This window comes from Asterias amurensis, chromosome 14 (genome assembly GCF_032118995.1).
Source record: "Asterias amurensis chromosome 14, ASM3211899v1".
Lineage (NCBI taxonomy): Eukaryota > Metazoa > Echinodermata > Asteroidea > Forcipulatida > Asteriidae > Asterias > Asterias amurensis.
The window spans coordinates 162,584-184,157 of record NC_092661.1 but is presented as its reverse complement, the minus strand read 5'-3'; the positions used below and the strand labels follow the sequence as shown (position 1 = coordinate 184,157).

Below are 21,574 nucleotides of genomic sequence, written 5' to 3'. Positions count from 1 at the left end.
CTTGTGTAGTGTTTGGCTCTTCTTCCTGGTTTTAGTACACCACCTTGTCCCGTATCATGGAAAAGAGAAACGAGTTAGCTAAGACGTACATGCAGGAACTTGCTCTTGCCCCTTGAGATTCGTTTAAGTTTTCTAAATTTGATTAAACTGACAGACTTGCCCCTCGTGACTTTTTCATTTTTTGCCGAAACTGCTGGACCTACCCTTTTTATTTTTTCCTTTCTACCAAAATTTTATTAATCAGCTGGACTTGCCCCTTGTGATTCCCTTGCCCCCACCCCAGGCCTAAACTTGATTAAAGTGCTAGACTTATTCCTTGTGAATTATTTTTTTATTTTGGCAATTTTTGTATTTAACTGCTGGATTTGTGATTTTTCTGCAGAATTGTAGGTTTCTTTTCTTTTGGGGGGGGGGGAGGGGGGTAACATGTGGGGAGTGTGTTTGTGTATATTATCTGAGCTTTTACTTATGTATAATAATTTATACAAGAAAACCAACTTATCAACATTAGAAAGTCTTTAACCCCCCCCCCAGACACTCCCCCACATTTACCACCCCCACAAGTTACCCCGCCCCTCTCATCTCCAGGACTGGATTTTTGAAGAGCGCCCCCAAGAGCCCAACTTTAAAGAGACTAAAACATGGCGGCTTCCATGGCAGGCACAACGAGAATTGGAACTTGTTTCACAAAAGTTTTGTCTCTTAAAAGACAGACAACTGTTTCTTGCCATCCTTACTTTCTCTGTGGCATGAGGCAACAGATAAGTACATATCACATTGAAGGAATTCATAATTTGTGCTTGAGAAACTGTGAGTCAGCATTGAATAGTCGCGAAAATAAAAAAAGCCACCACCGCAATTTCATTGGTAATCATGTCAACATTAGAAAGTATAGCAATGAACCGCCAGCTACATCATGTACGCCGTCTACCAGTACCAATCCAACAAAGTTACCCAAGATTAAAGTGGCATTTCAGGACAAATTGAAAGATGGGCCTTCCTTGCAAGATTTTATCATATCGAATGTTGATGACAATGTTTCCAATCCTGTCATTCACGGTGAAGATTTCTCGACTGCAGATTCTGTTCCATATCTTGAGGCGAATTCATTTGAAGCTAGGAACAGAAAAGGTTCGTTTTAATTTTGTCAACTCATGAACTGAATAATGACTAACTAACCATGGACTAACTCATAACTTTTATATCCTCCTCTTACCTTACCAGTTTTCATGGTATTGTGCCTTTTTCTTTGACAGAGATGCCAAGTCCAGAGGCCAGCTATGCGTGAGATTTTTCAAAGCTCACCCCCCCCCCCTAAATGCCTAAAATACAAAACTTTTTGCATTTACAAGTACGTGCAAATAACCAGTAGAGCCTTACGTGTCTCTAAGTTTTGGTCAAGGGAGAGGAGACTCTTTGCTTGGCAAATAAAACCACACACTTTTTATCTCTAGGGACTGTTTACTGAGAGGTAAAAGATTTGCCACGATTTTAGGGACACCTCGAAAACAGGACCTCCTACGATACACATGATCTTTTTTAGCAATAATTGTTTTTATTCTTTTGTGCACAATAATTTATTCCCACCTCCCTGCCCATGCTGCCATGATAGCATTCTATTCATCAACAATCTTTTAGAACTATATATTGCTTTTTGATTAACATTTTTGCAATACGTGGAGTTAAAGTTTTCACCAATTGAATTATGATTGTTTGGTTTAATGACCAATTGATTGCAAATGAACTGTTCTGTTCTTGTGAACATATATATATTTGTTTATGTTGATCTTTTGAAGTTTGTTGTGTATTTAGTTCATTTATTAGATAAGAAGGAATTGGCCATTTCGGTGTGTTTACGTTCTTTATACTTCACTTGAAATCATTTCTCAGTATATTTTGAGACGTATGGATGCCAGATGAATGTTAACGACACAGAGATTGCTTGGGCAATACTACAAGAAAATGGATTTCAAAAAGTGCAGGATGTTTTAAAGGTAAGACTTTCTACCATTGACCAATTTCTTATTAAATTTTTTCCAGTTATATTTTGTGGTGCATGTTGGCGCCTGTCCTGTCAGCCACTGCCAGTAGTTTGAGATAAATTATAGCATTGTCTCCCAATTTTAAAATCCTATTCTAAAACTTGTTTTACCTCCAACTTTGCAATGTTTTTTATGCCTTTGCTTGCTTATTGATATTCTTTGTTTGTATTTGATGCATGCTTTTACCTAGACCCAGTAACTGGGGCGCTGTATTTCTTATTTCGAAATTTTGACATTATCTGTCTGCCCCTTTATACTACAATGTATCAATGTCAAAATTTCCAAAAAAAGGAATACAGCGCCTCAGCTTCTGGGTCTAGCTTTATATTTATATTCTCTTAACTGCACGTGTGCTTTTGTGTCTGTATTTTATGCATGCTACATGTAAACCATTTTATGCACAGTTTAATATTCTCTTTAACTATGCTTTTAAGTGTGTATTTGATACATGCGTTTACCAGTTTACATGGTTTACATTTTCTTATCTATGCTTTTGTGTGTGTATTTGATGCATACTTTTACCAGTTTATGCAAAGTTTATATATTCTCTTAACTATAGTTTTGTGTGTCACTGTGGGTGTATTTGATGCATGCTTTTAATAGTTTTGCATAATATTCTCTTAACTATACTTTTGTGTGTGTATTTGCCGGTGCTTACCAGCTTTACTTGTATGCATAATTATTTTTTCTTCTTGCTATACTTTAGTGTGTGTGTGCATCTCATGCATGTTTTAACCTTTAATTGATAACTTATTTTCTTCACTCTGCTTTTGTGTATGTGTGATTTGATGTATGCTTTTACCTGGTTATTATTATTTTTTTTTAAATAAATTATCCATTAGGGTTACATTTGACTGCCCCAGGGACTTGGTTGTCACCTACTCCTGGGGCTAAAACAGGGTTACCCTCGACACAGTCTATATGAGGGTGTAGGCTTGGGTATCATTCTTTAGGAGCCATAGCTGTTTATAGAATGAATATTGCATTAATTTAAAAGAAATACATTTAAAAAGGCACTGTTAGTGACTGTTTAAACCTACATGTAGACTAAGTAGTTAAAAGTTTTAGAAATGAAAACCATATAGAAAAACATGTAGCTATGTAATTCAAGTTGCGCTAATTCCAGACAATGCTGTGCGTGACATTGACAAAACAATTAAAATATTAGGCATAAACCATTAAAAATCACATTACACATTATGACCAAGAGAGAGGATTATAAAAGTTTCTTTTATTTGTTACCTCTTTATTTAGGCTGATGTGATCTTAGCTGTCACATGTGCCATCAGAGAAAATGCAGAGCAGAAGATTTGGAACAGATTGGAATATTTCCAGGCACTTAAGAAGAGAAGAAAAAAGGGACAACCTCCTCTTAAAGTTGGCCTTTTAGGTAAGAGTAAACGAAGTGACTATGGCTATTGCTATGGTTATGGCTCTGGCTGCATTGAGAGCGGTGAGGAATAGGACTTTGGGTATCCTGCGGTTGTAGCCACTGCCAAAGCAGTATTTCAGACACAACAAAATTATCCTCTAAAGTTATTTTGAATCTTGGAAACTTAATACAAAACCAGTTTTCTGGAGGTTGAATTCAATCTTTATTTCGGTGTGAGGTTAAAACGTAATGTAAGTGATTACATTAATGCTCCAATTATGCTTGCAATTTGCACTGGACTGCAGGGCAGGGGCCAGTAGTTTTAGCATTATTTTGGCCAGGCCAGTAAACTCAAAGCTTGATACGTCCGGCAGTCTTATCTTTTTCAAATATGAACACTGGAACATTGACTGTGCCCTTAAGTTCATGGTTGAACATAACGTCTCTCAAAATACAATCCAAACCTTCAACTCATAGAGGAGTGCGTGCAGGGATCCGTAAGCATCGTAATAGATCTGTTTACATTTCACATTTCCTTAAATTTAGTTTGTGGAATGCGCATTCAGTAAGAAATAAGACAATCAGCTGTTCTGAGTATGTGCTGGACAAGGGGATTGACGCATTATTTCTAACAGAGACCTGGCTGAATGACTCTGATAATGTTATTATTGGGGAACTCTGCCCTCCAGGCTATATGTTCATCAATGCTGCGAGAGATTCCGATAACTATGGTGGAATTGGTGTCTTGTACAGATGCCCCCTGAAGTTTCAGATTATACCATTCAATTTCAAATCTGCTACTTTTGAGTACACAATCATTTCAAACACAGGACGCAAGATCTACTATATCCAGATCTACAAACCTCCCCCATCCAGAAATAATGGTTTGAAGACTTCACAGTTTCTTGATGACTTTGCGAACGTTCTAATATGCGTGAACTCGATAGCCGGCAAAGTCGTCCTGTTGGGAGACTTCAACATTCATGTCGATTGCCCGGAGAAAACAGACGTCACCCGTTTTCTAGAAACTGCTGAGATGGCTGGTTTTCAACAATTTGTTCATGGGGCAACCCATATATGTGGCCATACACTGGACTTGGTCCTGTCTCGACCTGAAGATAATCTCATCATGGCCTGTACAGTTGGTGTTAGGCTTTCAGATCACCATGTTGTTGATTTTCAGCTCATGCTGGACAAAGCAGAAAACCCAAAACAAGTTACTACTAATCGGAACTTTCGCACAATTGATACAGCCAACTTTCAGAAAGAGTTGAAATTGAAGTTAAACGACATTATAGCTGGAGTTGATAATATCGATTGTCTGACGGAGGCATTTGAACAGTGCACAATCAATTCCTTGGACCATTTTGCCCCTGTCTCTATGAAAACTCGTAAAACAAGAATTAGACAACCCTGGTATAACTCAAACATACACGAAGCTCGCAGAATTCGACGAAAGTGTGAAAAGAAGTGGCGCAAGACTCGTCTAGAAGTTCATCACCAGCTTTATATTGAACAAAACTGAACAGTCAATTGCAGGATAGAGGAAGTTAAAAAGCAGCATATTTCGGAAAAGCTGCAATCTGCTTCTGATACAAAGACTGTGTTTAAAATTGTTAATGGGCTCTTGAATAATACAAGTAAAGTGTTACCCGCATATGAGTGTGCACAAGATTTAAGTAATGACTTTGCAGTGTATTTCCAAGAGAAAGTTGCTAACATTTATTCTAGTATGAAACATGTTCAATCAAGTGTAACGTGTGGTGATTCCCACAATGTTTGTGTAGCATGTAAACTACCTGAATTCAGTCAAGTGTCTGAAGAAGATGTTATTAAGCTTGTTAACAAAGCTGCCACAAAGTTGTATATTGGATCCTGTACCCACTTGGTTTCTTAAAGCTAATGTTTCCATATTTCTACCGGTTTTAACACGCATCATAAATAAGTCTCTCACAACAGGCATTTTCCCCAAGTATTCTAAAGCATACTGTACTCAACCCTCTCATTAAGAAGCGGTCACTGAATCCTGACGAACTCAAGAACTATCGTCCTGTCGCTAACATCAAGTTCTTATCTAAGCTGATAGAGAAACATGTGGTCAACAACATCAATGATCACATTGTTAAAAACGGTTTGGGTGAGGAATTTCAGTCAGCTTATTGTGTGTCTCATAGTAATGAAACCGCACTACTGAAAGTCAAAAGTGATATCATGGGCATGATCCACAATCAGAAGGGCGTGTTCCTGGTGCTTTTAGACCTAAGTGCCGCATTCGACACTGTTAATCACAATGTCCTTTTCAACAGATTAGAATGTGAGATTGGTTTTGATAGACAATACTTATTCAGCCTCACACGATATGCTTTATGGATTGCCGCAAGGATCAATTGTTGGACCGAAATCCTTTACCATTTACACCATTCCCATTGGTAGAATCATCAAGGGGAACAATCTACTCTATCGCATCTATGCTGATGATATTCAGATATATACCAGTTTCACACCTTCGGATTCATCATCTATTCAGTCTGCCTTACAGGCGCTCACAAAGTGCATTGTAGAATTAAAATCCTGGATGACTGAAAATATGTTGAAACTGAACAACAATAAAACCGAGTTCTTTGTTGCAACCTCACCTCATTTCAATCGCCTCATGCCCAGTGTTCAACTGCATATTGGAGATGAAATTATCACACCCACTAAAACTGTTCGGAACCTTGGCATTGTCTTTGACAATCTTATGTCTATGTCTCCACAAATAACATCATTGTCTAGGTCTGTGTCATACCATCTGCATAACATTACACGTATAAGAAGGTTTCTAGACGTTGACACATGTAGCAGGGTTACAAGGTCTCTTGTTCTTTCACGATTGGACTATGGCAACGCACTTTTACTTGGAGCAAACACAACTCAAACTAGACATTAGGTGTTTGTGAACAAACACAAAGCTGTTCCGTGTTCTTTTGCTTGGATTATGTGCTAAAATGACCAAGGAATCTATAACTGAAAAAAGGTTTGAAATGCTGAAAAGTGTCTTGAGTTATGGTGCCACTTCCGGTTGACCCGGAATTAGAGGTCGACATGGGGTCATGGTAACCAAAGGCTAATCTCCAATGCCCAAGGAGTCTCTAACTGAAAAAAGTTAGAAAATCGATATTGTTCCCACTTCTGGGTGACTCGGAAGTAGAGGTCAACTTGAGGTCACGGTTTTTCAAAGTTTATTTTCAACGCCTAAGGGGTCTAAACTTGAAAAAAGTAAGAAAATTGGTTGTACAGTACTTGAGATATGGTCCCACTTCCGGTTGACCCGGAAATAGAGGTCAATTTGAGGTAACGGTTTTTTGCAACTTATCTCCAATTCCCTAGGAGTCTGTAACTACAAACAGTCTAAAATCTGCCGTGTACTTCTCGAGATATGGTCCCACTTCCGGTTGACCCGGAAGTAGAGGTTAACCTGAGGTGACGGTTTTTCAAAGTTTATCTTTATCGCCCAAGGGGTCTAAAACTGAAAAAAGTTTGAAAATCGGTTGTATAGTACTTGAGATATGGTCCCACTTTCGGTTTACCCGGAAGTACAGGGTCAACTTGAGGTCACGGTTTTTACAAACTAATCTCCAATCCCAAGGAGTCTTTAATTACAAACAGTCTAAAATCGGCCATGTTCTTCTTGAGATATCGTCCCACTTCCGGTTGACCCGGAAGTAGAGGTCAACTTGAGGTCACGGTTTTTCAAAGTTGATTTTTAACGCCAAGGGTCTAAAACTGAAAAAAGTTTGAAAATCGGTTGTATAGTACTTGAGATATGGTCCCACTTCCGGTTAACCCGGAAGTAGAGGTCATCTTGAGGTCACAGGTTTTCAAAATTAATCTCCCCTCCCCAAGGAGTCTATACCTACAAATAGGGTAAGAATCGGCCGTGAACTTCTTAAGATATGATGCTACAAAGATTTCCCAATTAAATATGCAAATGGGGGTCACGTGGTTAATTAATTAAAAATTTTAACATTTGTGACATTTAGAATTAAGCTTAAGTTCTAAGCTTCAATTTGATATATGATTTAACTCTTTTGGATAAACAAAAAACGTGTACAAATGCAATGGGGTTTTAGGCGGAAACAAAGAATAATAATAAAAACAATAAAAATCTCGACGAAAACAAAACCTGTTCCGACCCGTCGGAACAGCTAATTAATAGACTTCAACATCTTCAGAATTGGGCTGCCAAACTAATATTTTGTGCTTCTAAATATGATCATGCAACTCCTTTTCTCAAAAAGCTACATTGGCTCCCGGTGAAAGAGCGCATTCAATTCAAAATATTGGTGCATGTGTATAAATGCTTAAAAGGACTTGCACCAGCATATCTTTCATCTTGTTTTTCTTTTCACATTCAAACTAGGGTTGGGCTTCGCTCAGCATCAGACAAAACCCGTCCTGCTGAAAATAAACCGAGCAGCAAATCTCTTCAATCCGCTGCATATAAATCATTTTCCTTAGCCGCTCCAGGACTGTGGAACCATCTTCCCATCACAATACGCACCTCAATTTCACTGCCTATTTTCAAGAAAGCACTTAAAAAACATCTTTTTCCTTAGTGTCTGTTTATTGCTTCATTATTCATTTGTTGTATTATCTGCATTGCTATTGTTCGTTTAAAGCGCTGTGGTCGAAATGAAATGGCGCTATATAAAAAACCCATTGTATTGTATATTGTATTGTATTCAATTGAATAATAGTACCTCGCTGTGTAACATTTTACCTCTATTTTGAAAAAATCACATATATACTATAGTGTTTTAATGTTGACTTTGAAAAATCTTTCGTTCAATTCTGTTGAGTATTGTAGCACACTCGCCTAGGCTATAACATAAACTGAGATATTCAAACTGTGTGAACAACATTTTCTCATTAATTCTAGTCTTATCAAATGTTAAAACTTGTAGGCTACAACCCCTGCAGTCTTACGGATCCCCTCCCTCCCAATATGGCACATTATAAATGCATTATTATTTGAATCTTGATGACTTTATAAAGAGTCTTAAAACCAGCCTTATGTAATCCTTCTCTCTTCATACCAGGCTGCATGGCAGAACGTCTTAAGAAAGAGATTTTAGAACGTTCTAAGATAGTGGATATTGTTGCTGGACCCGACGCCTACAGAGATCTACCAAGACTCTTGTCCGTCGCTCATTCTGGACAGTCCGCTATTAATGTCATGTTGTCAATGGATGAAACTTATGCAGATGTGATTCCTGTAAGATTAAGTGAAGGATCCAAATCAGCGTTCATGTGAGTATTCAGGAATTAATCATTGAGAAATAGAAATAACTTAACTGTGTTTACAACGGGTTTACTTTCAAAAAATCATCTGTGTTTGTTTTTATTGTGCTAGGCATTGTTCTGTAATCTATATTAATTATTTGTTCGAATAAGAGAATGGGTCAAACAAATAATTCAGGAACATTTTAAATTTTACATTTTGTCCCTTGAACTTGTTTAAATTTTATTGTCACATGACTTAATGCCATGAGCTGTGTTTGGGAATGATTACACCATGTCTTCAATTTATTAGATGTTAAAGTTCTCTTCTTATTATTATTATTTATTTTATGTACTCAAGAAATTACCAAGTATTTAGTTCTTATCACACATTAGTTGTCTCAAGGAAAGCAGTTTCAATTTATTGTAGAGCACTCAACAAATACCGAGTTGTTTTCGCCAACTCGGTAAGCGGCAAGAAAGTAACATAATTATAAATACTCGGTGCTTTTCGGCATCAGAGGCAACAGAAACCGTATACAATCGCTCCAGGTCCCGGGCGTGTGCATTGAACCACACAATGGGTCGTCCGTTGTGAGTTAAAACCGGATGTCATTCTGTCCACACGCAGTGTTAAAAGGTTTAAGTTTTGGGGCTTAGACCCGATCCGGTCTAACTTTATTTGCGTTCACACGCACAAAAGTTGAACCCGAACCGGTCTAAGTGGACTTAGACCAACTTTAGTACGGCGTGTGAACGACCTCTATTTAGTGCTTACCACACGTCAATGTAAGATCAGTCCCAAACAAATTTACATTTTCAGTTAATGTACATTTCTTGTGTATTTTGATACTGTAGATCTATAATGCGAGGCTGTGATAATATGTGTAGTTACTGCATCGTTCCATTCACGAGGGGAAGAGAAAGAAGTCGACCTGTTTCTTCTATTATTGATGAAGTCAAAATACTGTCTGATCAGGTAGGAACTCATTGTGGTTTTAGTGGCCTAGTGGTTAAGAGCACCCGACTCAAGCTCTGCCTTCAATTTCACAAAGAGTTAGGACTCGTCTTATCTCGAGTTATGTAGGACGAGTAACTCTTCCTAACTTAGGATTAATCTTAAGGTCTACATGCTACAGTGCAGGGTTGGGACTCGTCTTAAGTCCTAAGATTAGTCTTAAGTTAGGAAGAGTTTTGTGAAATCGACGGCAGGTGTTTCTGAACAGCAGAGTGTTGGTTAGAATCCCGGTCGTGTCACTTGCGTCCTTAAGCAAGACACTTATCCATGATTGCTTTGGAGAGTTGGGGAGGTCGTGCTTTTTGCTCTACCAGCTAGGCATGCCAGGCTTCTGATGGATGACACTCAAGCCTACATGTACATTTGTATGGACTTCAAAGTGGGTAACCCTGTTTCAGCCCCAGGAGAAGATGGCTAGTTTAAAATTTTAACCTACTAGTATTTCATTTTGTTTAAACACAGGGTGTGAAAGAAATAACTCTACTTGGTCAGAATGTCAACAGCTACAGAGATACCTCGGAAACTCTTTATTATGGACATGAAACAGCAGTTGATAATTCATCTCACCAACCTTCTCATCTTGCTAAGGGATTCAACACCATCTACAAGGACAAAAAGGGTGGTCTAAGATTTGCTGATCTCTTAGAGAAAGTCTCGGCAGTGGATCCTGAAATAAGGATCAGATTTACATCGCCACATCCGAAAGACTTTCCAGATGAAGTGTTGTATTTGATTCGAGATCGAGATAATATATGTAAGCAAGTTCACATGCCGGCACAGAGTGGAAACTCCGATGTCTTGAAGAGGATGCGAAGAGGGTAAATGACTTGTAGATATCACATTCTCAGGAGTTAATAGTAATAATAGATATGGATCAGTACAGTGATGCATACCAAGTCCCTCCGCCTCACATGCTTGTAGAAGTAAAGTTCACTTGAAGATACAACCATGCCTTATTGTGAGGAAGTGTTGTGCTCTGAAATGAGCTGGTTTGTTCTTGACGTTTCAAACAGTGTTCTTGACGTTTCAAACAGTATACTCTGTATATATCGTTGCGGTACCCGCTGCCAAAACATAGGATTCGAACTGCCTCTAGCTGCCGGGCAACCTCGGTAGTCTAGTTGGTAAGACACTGCTCTAGAATTGCAAGGGTCGTGGGTTCGAATCCCAGCCGAGTAACATGCCTGTGATATTTTTTCACAGGACTCGGGAAAGTACTGAGTATACAGTGCTAACACACATCGGTGTATAGGTAAAAACCAAAATTAATATTCAGTATACTCTGCTCGTCTTCAGGGTCAAAATGTTAATGTAATCTGAAACTGGACTCTGATCATCACATTTGATATAGAAAAGTTCATATTTCAGCTTGTAAAGGTCCATACAAATATTTAATGTATCCAAACATTGTTTTTTACTAAAAGACTAATTCAATGAAGGCAGTAAACAAATATAACCAAACTGTACAGTCATTCAAAGCAGGCCTGATCAGGGGGCCTTCTTTACAGAGGCCTCTATGCCCTCTGTATGTTTCGATTTTGAAAGGGCAAGGGCACCAAGGCAATTTCTCCTTGGTAAAGGGCATCCTGTGAGGAAGTTGTAGCACGTACTGTAGCATCTCAAGGGGACCATTAAGGCAATGACCAGGGAGCATGGAGGCAATCGCCTACATTGCCTCTGTGAAGTACATGTATCGGGCATGTAGAGGCTGAAAGAGTAGCATCCATTTTCTTGTCCAGCCCAGTAATGACGTACTAGGTTTGCTACACAATCCTAATTCAGAATCAAAGCCATTTCCTGATGAGTTTAATTGTTTTCTCTTTTTATTAGATACACGCGGGAAGCGTATCTTGAGTTGGTGGCGCACATCAGAGCTATTATTCCTGATGTTTCATTAAGCAGTGATTTTATTGCTGGGTTTTGTGGAGAGACCGAGATGGAACATGAAGATACTTTGTCTTTATTGCAACTTGTCCGCTACAATTATGCCTTCTTGTTTGCTTACAGCATGAGAAAAGTAAGTGCAGTTATATAAATTTTATTTCACTATTTATCAAAGCCTTTTTTTAATTCATGAACCTAACTCCTTCAGCCTGTATTAAAGTTATGCGTCACAACAAGCCTTAATTAAAAGAATAAAGGGGCAAACTTGATGTGAAACCACATCTCATTTTATAGACCTAGTTATGAGGTGCACGTTGAGACAGGTTGGACTCGGGGAAAAAAAGACAGAAAGATTTATATTAAACATTACACCTCAAAGACACACTTGATGTGTAACATCTAAGAAGATTTATTCTGTAAAGGTTGCTGATGAATAACTTTGATATTGAATAAGTGATCTTCAAGTAGAAAACGGTACTGAAATATTTTAGAAAAAATGGATAGGACTAGTTGACAGCAAAGATTCAAGAATCCCACCATCCCATCACCAAACTGATCAAACAGTTGAGTTATTTGACAATTTGTTGATCCATCCAAACTCCTCAGACAAATAGACTTAGTTACTGCAACCATTTCTGGTGCAGAGTTTACAGCTCTGTATGTGATAATAATTGAAGTATTTTGTATCTGCTTAGAAAACAAACGCCTATCATAAGATGAAAGATGATGTTCTTGAAGAAGTGAAACTGAGACGGCTTAAAGAAATCATCACGGTATGTAGACAGGGAATGGAGGAAAGTAACGCAGCACAGATCGGACAAAAACAACTAGTCCTCATTGATGGGGTAAGTCATGATAAAGGTTAAAGGGACACTACAGAATTGGTTTTGCTAACAAAACAGATGCTGGTTGTGGAAGCATTTTATTTAATCCACAATATACAAAAACTTACAAACTTAATTCAAGGGATGTTTTCTACTATCATGACTATCATCGTCAATAGACTGTGTAAGTTTTATGTAAATATATGTGATCTTCCTGATTTGTTTTTTTCTTACCAATTCTGTAATGTTCCTTCAATATGAATCCTGAGTTAAAGAGTATCATAGTGAAGTTGTGACTTATCCCTTCATCCATTTGCCATTGAATCCAAGAAAGCTTTTAGAAACAAATCAATAAAATTACAGTAATTTAGACATAATCAATAGCATAATTTGTGTTTCTTATGCATTGGTAAAATGCTCCACTTATTCAATTGACTGCAGCAATAATACAATGGGTAAGAAGCTAAAACCCAATGGAAATAAGCCTTTAAGATATTGGCTTTGTTTTTTGTGTGATCCTTGGATAGTTTGTTGCTGTATTTTTCTCTTGTGTTCTATTAATTTATTTCATTGTCTTTTCTCCCGTTGTTGTGTATGGATTTTTGACATTTTTTTATCAAAATAAATTCAATCAATCATTCAATCAATCACTCATCAATCAATCATTCATTCAATCAATCAACTAATCATCCTTACCTTCTGATGTTTGATTTTACCGGAATGGGAGAGCAATTAGTCCCAATTTTCTTTTCTTTATATAAAACTGATTTTCGGAAAATGTAGGTTTCTTTACAATTGGGTCATCTAGTTCTTTTTTGTTGCTTGATTAATGTCTAATGGGTTTGTGAAATAAGAAAGGACTTCATATTATGGTGAGAGCACAGCTGTGGCCTGGTTTACATGTACACGTACAGTCAACATCTCTCTAGTTATTCTATAATTAATTTATGTGATGATCTTCTGATGTAATCAAATTATTGCCTATGTTGAGTTGTAGACAGATTGAGCATCTTTGTTAAAATTGATATCAAGGTCACGTAGAGAAACTGGGTAGAGCGGTTTTCATTCTTGTTGCACGTAGCTTAGAATGAGGCTATAGGTAATTGTAGAAGCTTGCGTAAGAGCTAAGGAACGTGACTTATGAGTTATGACCCAATTTGTGATAGTGAGATAATGTAATGAAGGGAAACAGTAGGCAATAATACATATAGGTTTCTTTACTTTTGATGTTCTACAGTTACTTGCTTTGTTACTCAGTCAATACATATTATCCTAAAGTCTCTCACCACCCTCGCCCCCAACAAGATGACAACAAGCAAAATAAAACAATGAAACAATTAATTGACTGTGTGGTAAAACATTGAAAATGTCTGGCAACAAAAAATAAAACAAAACCAAAAAATAGTTATAATAATAATACAAGTAATAATACTAATTTTTGTTTTGTAATTTTGTAAGATTAATTTCCCATCTTAATGATAATTGGCTGATGTTGAAATCGAACTACTACAATATCGGTTATAAGCTGTCAAAACATAAACAATCTTAAAAAAGCGACCCAATTTTAAATGAATGGTACTCGCCCACATACTGAGATCGTTTTCATACATTCATAGCAGTCTTCAAACACCCACCTATATCAATTCATTTAATTATTTACTATTCTTTTATGAAATGCTAATGCAGCCTTTAAATAGGTAAATTTCACATAATCATCCAAATTCAAAGCAATGCATATACAAGCCCAGAAGGATAATTTCGGCCGTTGCCATGCCAATGCCAAATTGGTTAGTTTGGTGCTTCAAATATTATGAATTAAAAATAAATGTTTTTGGCCTCGGCCAACAGTTTCAGAAAAGCTTTGATATTACAGTTCATTACTCCTGAAGGCAGGGTCTACATTTGGTTTTTGGACCTGTTTGAGCTTTAATGCTTTATACATGTGTGAACATTTCATTACAAAAGGTGTTGCGTTTCTGGGTATTGTTAAACATCTAGATTGAAATGTCCGTGCAGGAAGAATAATTAGTGATAGGAATACACAATCTAAGAAGCTTTACTGACAGTCATGCTTTTCAGATTCAAACTTTGGGCCATACAAACTAATATCTTGTCTTATAATCCATTACTTCAAAGTGAAATGTTTCTCCAAATGCTTTAGACTTTCGAAAGCTGCTGTACACTTCTAACCAAATAATTATATTGATTGCCATTAATTTTGAGAGTGATTACACTCCCTTCAAACCTCTTGCTGTTATTAAAATGACTGAGGTTAAGCATAAAACGTACTTGTTATCTCATTGGATTAAGCAGAGCATGCGTGCTGGAAAGTCCAGCTAGATTGATCAGTGTGTGTACCGTCGGGAACCAAAAGCACACTCAGTGATTTAGAAATGATTTGAAGGTGATGATGCGTGTCATTGAAGTTGACGTGAGATTGAGGTTGCTAGAATTGCTTCCCTAATAGACGCCACTAACAACCTGTATAAGGAATGCATGGAGTGTGTTAATTGCAACACTTCGCTCTCAGCGGATGTTGGCTGCTTTTGTGTTATAATAAAAACCTGATTTTACTGGAGGTATACAGGTTGAAACCAAGGTTGAGGAACTAGAATTGGTCTAGGAATTGAAATAATAAAAGCAATAAACGCAAGTCGTAGGAAACAAGACGTGCAAACAGGAAAAGGTTCTGTGAAATTTCATTTAGTGACAAAGAAGGAGCGCTGGTATAAAAGTTGCATTGTTTGCAATTAACCTTTCTTTCTCTACTTCCTTGCCAATATTATAAAGTTACTTTATTTGGACCATTGATTCCTTACACACTGTTATTAGATATATTCTGTTTGACCTATACGTGTACATAATACATTTCAGTTTGTAGGAACGCTTGATCGATGGATTTTTTAATATCATCACCAATATAATATAGATTATGTTCTACCCATACATCGATGTGTGTTGAGCACTTAATACCATCGAGTCCCCTGAAAATAGAATCCATTGGCATATTATCTTGGTTGGATTTGAACCGTATACCTTTGTCATTCTAGAGTAGATGTTTTATTGTGGGTTCAAATCCCTTTGGGATAATAGGTTCTTGATTTCTTGTTTTTACAGAGCTCAAGCAAGTACTGACTGAGTTTACTGAGTTCAGGGATCATCAGGTTTTTTTTAGAATGTAAATAGTTTCCCTTTCCCTGATGTCAATTTAGCATAAAATATTAAAATCACATGTAGATTATATTTAATGAGTAGAAGTTAGTACCGGGTATTAAAGCCCTTCATACACGTAGGTTTGGATGCTCATAAATCTTGCCATGAAATGCTACTCTTATTGAAGTACTAAAACACTATAATATATTCTGGCTGCGGCGGTCTATGATTGCAACCTAGACCTAGTCAGATTCAGTATTCTTGTTCTTATTGTGGTGTTGTGTAGTTCATTGAACAGATGAATAAGCATTACATCAAAGCTCATAAAACACATAAACATGGAGCATCAGATTTTAGAAACTAAATGTCTTATGAAGAAAGTAATATCTGTATTTTAATTAAAGCCAAAAGAAGCAGTTGAATGTTTATGGTTTTCCATTAATAATTAAATTTTAAATTTTAATTACAATGTTTTTAATTAAAAGCTTTACAAATTATTTGTAAAGTTTCCAACCATTCACACAAGACTATTTTCATTTATTTGTCACTGCATGAGAAAGTCTTTCAAAAGAAAAACCCTTTGGCAATATTTCCTTTTTCAGATAATAGAGCTAAATGACGTCATTGTCTTAAAATGTGCAATTGCGCTGAAGTCAAGAAGATTCATTACTTCATTTATTACTCTATTCATTCCTTTATGTTTTTAGATTAACAGAAGGGGAAAAGAAGAGGAAACTACTCAAAAATATGTATTGAATGAAAGACCTTGTTAGATCCTGTTTGTTATTCTTATTATCCTTTGAGAACGAGATGCTTTGTAGTAAACACAACCTGTTTAGATTATTCCTTATTTTACCTCAGGCTAGAGTGTGTCAAGCTAACCAGTGATGAATAACACCTTCAGAAACCAATAATATGAACAAATTTATGTGTAAAGAAGAAGAGGAAATGAAATTGAATAATTTGAGTAGAGGGAAATCAACTGAATAAGTGCAGGAAAGTCCATCAGTATTGTAATGTAATTGACTGGTCTCATCCGTTTATCACTATGTAGTCAAAGCCTTTATTGCATTGTATTGTGTCTCTCCATTATAAAGTACATCACCTTCGGCTTCTTCAGTTGAAATCACTTATCATCAGAGTTTTTTGTATATTTCATATTTAAGTTCAGCAAATATCCTCTTGTTTTAAAATGATCCTTGCCGCAGTGTTTCAGGGAATATTTAATGATGTAGAAAGTGAGGACATCCAATGGTTATGAAGATTAACAAACTGAACATAATAATCAGCTCGTTTTATTTAGTATGCTCTGTGGATTAAAGTATGGAATGAAAAAAAAGGGTATTTATAATGCGCTTTTCCAAAACTTGATCAAAGCGCATAACAAAGAAAAGGCTAAACTAAAACTTGCAGGAAACAAATCATTAATCTACCTTTTAGGAAAGAGATAAGTTTTAAGTTTTTTCTTAAAAGTAACAACACAAGAAGATTTAAGGACATTAATTGGGAGAGTGTTCCAAAGTTCAGCAGCAGAGTGTGAGAAGGCGTGTTTGCCATAAGTTAATCTAGATTCATGAGTGTTAAGCTGAGTTTTATCGGTAGAAGAACGGAGTCCTGAACGAAGACAATAGTCATTCTGCGAGTAGTACACAGAACATTCTGCAAGTTTCAAGCTCGGTTTTTGTTTCTGCAAGTTCCAAATTCTGTTTTGAGCAAATGACATTCTGCCGGCCCAAGGCTCTGTTTTGTCTTTCACACAACATTCTGCAAGGATGAATCCCAAACAAACACATAGTGTGATAACATGCTTCTGTTAATCTAATGTTGTTTTTGTTTGTCTATCATTTAGGTCAGTAAGAGATCTGATAATGATCTTGTTGGTCGTAATGATGGTTACATTAAAGTCATCCTACCTGATATAAAGGTTCCATATGGTCATAATACATCTACTGTGAAGTCAATCCAACCTGGTGATTACGTGGCTGTACATGTAAGTCAATATAAGTTAATCAATAACTAATGACCGTGCTATTCTTGACTAATCCTTCAACCAAAGATAACTTAAGCTTCTTATAAAATACAGAAAGTTTGTTTCTGTTTGTGCAAGTTATTAAAGTGGTGACTTTTCTAAGGTTGTACCCTTAACAAATGTAGGGAAGAGCACTGGACTCAAGCTCTAATGTTTCTGATCAGCAGAGTGTGGGTTCAAGTCCCAGTCGTGACACTTGTGTCCTTATATGCAACAATAAAGTACACTGTATAATGATGGGAAAGATATGAAAATGTTTGAGACAGTATTTCCTGTTATAAATAGATCAGCTAAGACATTTTGATGGGGCTGTCATGATTGCAGCGTTGCTCAGAATTACAGCAATTTGTCTATAGTATCTGGGGCTTTCTTCATTTTATAGGCTGTTCCTAGACATGCCCCGCTTTTTTTAAACCTGCCTCCACATTGATATTTACTGTAGGCCTACTTTTTGTTGCTTCCTTAAGTGTGGAAGTAAATGCTGCTTTGATATGACTTAAAAAACAAATGCTGGATGCTAATTGATGCTAATTGATGATGATTTTGTTGATTTGTTTTCAGATTGGGAGTTGCAATTCACAGGTGTTGAAGGGAACACCGTTGTATCATACGACCATTAAAGAGTTATACAGTCAGGATGTAGATGTGTTTACAAGGCACAGCAGTTAGCGATTCTAAGATAGAAGTGAAGAAATGATAGGTCAGTATAGAGAGGGTTGGTATCAATAAATTGTCTTCAGTTATATACTCTGATCGATTTAGTAGTGCAAGTTTACCTTCTATCTTTCTGAGGGTTCTTGGATGTACTTATTCTAATGTATCTCTTAGCCATTGTCAGTGTAATGATTGAAGTTGCCAACCCTTACAGACTAATAAAATAGAAGGACCTCCCTAAAGAGACACATAGCTGACTGAATACCAAAGTTAAACAGTTTCCAGCGAAGTGTACGTTTCATGCTATATCTCATGTCAGTGAAACTCTTATCTTTAGTGCATTATGTTCTGTGTAGTTTGATTTTTTGAAACCTTGATTACGATAATTGAAGAACCCCTACCCTACAAATAAACAGGCTTATTGAGCTACATTATCAATGAATGTTCAAAGAGAGAGCTTGGTTTGTTCAATCAGTCTTCATTTGTAAGCATAATTGACAACAAATCTATGCTTATTTGAGCAGTGCGTTTGTACAGCAATTATGCTTTGTCTATTATGATAAACATTGTTCATAGTTTACTGTGTTATTAGAGTGTACAACTGGTTGCCTTAAAAAATATGCTTCTATATTATTCAGCTTATCAATAACGCAAACACTGAATTGAAATCTTTACAATTTTGTTTTAAGGCTTAAAGGTGACCAGACCATATAATTTATCGGAATATGGAACTATTCACTTCTGGTCAAATAACCCAAATATTTACAGCGTGGTCCCGACACTTACATCCCTGTTTATTTGAAACCGTGTTTACAACCCAAACGTCTGAGTAGTTAATCGTGTCCTTGCTCTTAGCTTCATAATGGACTGATATGAAGTTCATTTCCATCTGGAAAACCCATTTCCTGTCAGCAGGATTTAATGTTTCCTTTTTTTATCAACCAAACCTGTCATCAAACTGCAAGTCTAGCCTAAACCGAATGCCAAGGTGATAGTTTGTAGAACTATATGGTTTGATTGCTGAATGTCTCAAGACTCATAGTCTTATATCTTGAGGTTTTATAATGTTGTTTAAGGCTGGATTCATGAAGCACTTTAAGCTTTGTTTGACATTGACGAAGAGGAAATTACTAAAGCAATGTTTGTGAGAAGATTTCCGTACAGTTTGCTTGTTCAGCTGTTTCTTTTTCTTACAAGAATAGTCCCTGCTAAGACATTAAGACGAAGAAGAATTGAGGCACATTTATGGATAACCTTTGCTTTACTTTACGAGTAAGTCTCGGTTGCCACTTCTGTTCACTTTCGTAAAAAATAGTTTATATTAAAATCCAAAAGTATCGATTTCGGTTAGTGAAATATGTTCCTGGGTCTGTGTCCAAAATAAATGTTTGTTTGAATTAAAACCGATACTTCTCAAAATGTTATAAAAGGAACAAAGCTAAGTCTGTGAAGTTAACAAATCAAGTATTAGCAACCCTGCGGGGTATGAGCTGAGGTTTTATTGCATTGTTAGTTACAAAACAACTAAACAAGTTGATGAATGGAATTTGATTCAATTTCATGGCTTGAATCCACACGAACCTTTTACATTGAATTATCTTAAGTGATGTATTGGTTTATTAGAAGTTTCAGTTCCGAACTTCTAAACTAACGGAATTACCCATTTTCTTTTGCGAAATTTTTATCAAAAGACGAACATGTCAGTTTGAACTCTGCTGAAAACCTCATTATGATTTTTGTAAAGTTATAACAAGTAACTTCAAACAATGCAGTCAAGTTACTTTTCTAAATGTCTGGAAATTATCTGATACGAAAATACTGATTTTGTTTTGTGTCGTGCGCTTTTATAAATCTAACTTTTGAAACTAAGTATCGAAACGTTGTATGTTCCGGGTTTGAAGTGGAATTGTTTGATAAAACAAATAGGTCAACTGCTAGCCGGTTTTGATGATAAATGAGGCTTTCATTCGTGCAGATTTAAAAGGGAACAAAGTCCGATTTTATACTCCTGTATTCCCCTCTCGAAACAAATGGCACTGCGCTGTCGGTTTTCATGTTCTACATAATGTAACGTGTACTCGCACTTATCAAAAAGTCTATATTAAAGTAATTGCCTTCTTTGCGAACTTTGTGTGACGGACTATGCCATTTTAGGTCTGGACTTCTATTAAGAAAGGAATCTAGATTTGCTTATAAAATCTATCAATTATAGGAGATGTAATGATAAGTATTGGTATTGCAAGCACATACAAAGGGTTAGAGTGTTAGTAGTGTGGGTTCAAATCCCCAGCCATGACACTTGTGTCCTTATTAAGCATGTAACCATTGCTTCGTCCTTATGATGGGACGTAAAGTCGTTGGTCCCATGTGTTGTGTAACGCATGTAAACGAACGCAGTACACTTATCGAAAATAGAAGGGGTACGCCCGATGTTCCTGGCTGTGGCTGCTGTATGCGCCGCTGTAACACCTTGTAAACCCTCATAAGGTCTAAATAATATAGGGTCTCAGAATTCATCACTGCAATAACCCATATCTTTCTGAAAGTTTGTATATACTCAGCGACTCAAGTACCTTGTTTGGTAGATACGTGCGCTTATATAATATAAGACTTATAAGACTTCATAAACTGTCTTGACTGAAATTCATGTTTAAAGACTACATCATGATTAAAAACCCGAGATATTATACGAAGTAAAGGAACAACAGCAACAACAACATATGCAAGCTATGCATGACTACTAGCTACTTTCATGTTCCTATATCTTTCCTCTTAACCCCTGGTTTCATGCCATTTATTTCTGACAGTGTCTGATTTATTTGACCTAGAATACAGTGTTGTTCTTCGCAAGTACGTAGAAAAATAAAGCAACAATAATATAAAAACATCTTGCTCTCTTGGGTGGCTTAAGCTCATACTAGCTCCAAGCAAACACAGACATTAATGGCAACTGACAATCTAAAAATAAGTCCTAAATTATTGCTCCGTGAAACTTGAAGAAAACAAATACTCCCAAGCTTGACATAGTTGCCTTTGGCTGATTTACGAAATTCACTTTTCATTTACTGAGTTCAAGTTATTGAGTAAAAAATTGTCTTAAATTGTCACAAAAAAATGAAATACTGACGAGAAGGTAGATCAATACGAATCATAGACAGATTTGTGTTTTGAGCTTCTGGAAAGCTTGGCCTTGATTGCGGATTGCAGAAAGAAAAAGATGAATATATTGTCCTATGACAACAGTATAAAACCCTGCGACCATATCTTCATGACAACAGTATAAAACCCTGCGACCATATCTTCATGACAACAATATAAAACCCTGCGACCACATCT

At 36.6% G+C, this 21,574-nt stretch overlaps 1 protein-coding gene across 1 annotated transcript; it reads left to right on the top strand.

The window, feature by feature from the left end:
• The first annotated feature begins 634 nt into the window (after positions 1 to 634).
• On the top strand, positions 635 to 21,165 carry LOC139947594 (mitochondrial tRNA methylthiotransferase CDK5RAP1-like). Its single transcript, XM_071945545.1, has 10 exons — positions 635 to 1,131; positions 1,891 to 1,994; positions 3,297 to 3,432; positions 8,496 to 8,706; positions 9,535 to 9,655; positions 10,157 to 10,512; positions 11,525 to 11,711; positions 12,274 to 12,423; positions 17,405 to 17,545; positions 18,146 to 21,165. The coding sequence occupies exons 1-10, from the start codon at positions 642 to 644 to the stop codon at positions 18,251 to 18,253; spliced, it is 2,004 nt and encodes a 667-aa protein (XP_071801646.1). The 5' UTR covers positions 635 to 641; the 3' UTR covers positions 18,254 to 21,165.
• The last annotated feature ends 409 nt before the right edge of the window (positions 21,166 to 21,574 follow it).

Excerpts from the sequence above, each read along its gene's own strand:
- LOC139947594 (XM_071945545.1), top strand. The coding sequence starts at position 642 with ATGGCGGCTTCCATGGCAGGCACAACGAGAATTGGAACTTGTTTCACA. Across the intron at positions 1,995-3,296 it reads AAGTGCAGGATGTTTTAAAG|GCTGATGTGATCTTAGCTGT; the intron begins GTAAGACTTTCT and ends CTCTTTATTTAG. Across the intron at positions 8,707-9,534 it reads GGATCCAAATCAGCGTTCAT|ATCTATAATGCGAGGCTGTG; the intron begins GTGAGTATTCAG and ends TTGATACTGTAG.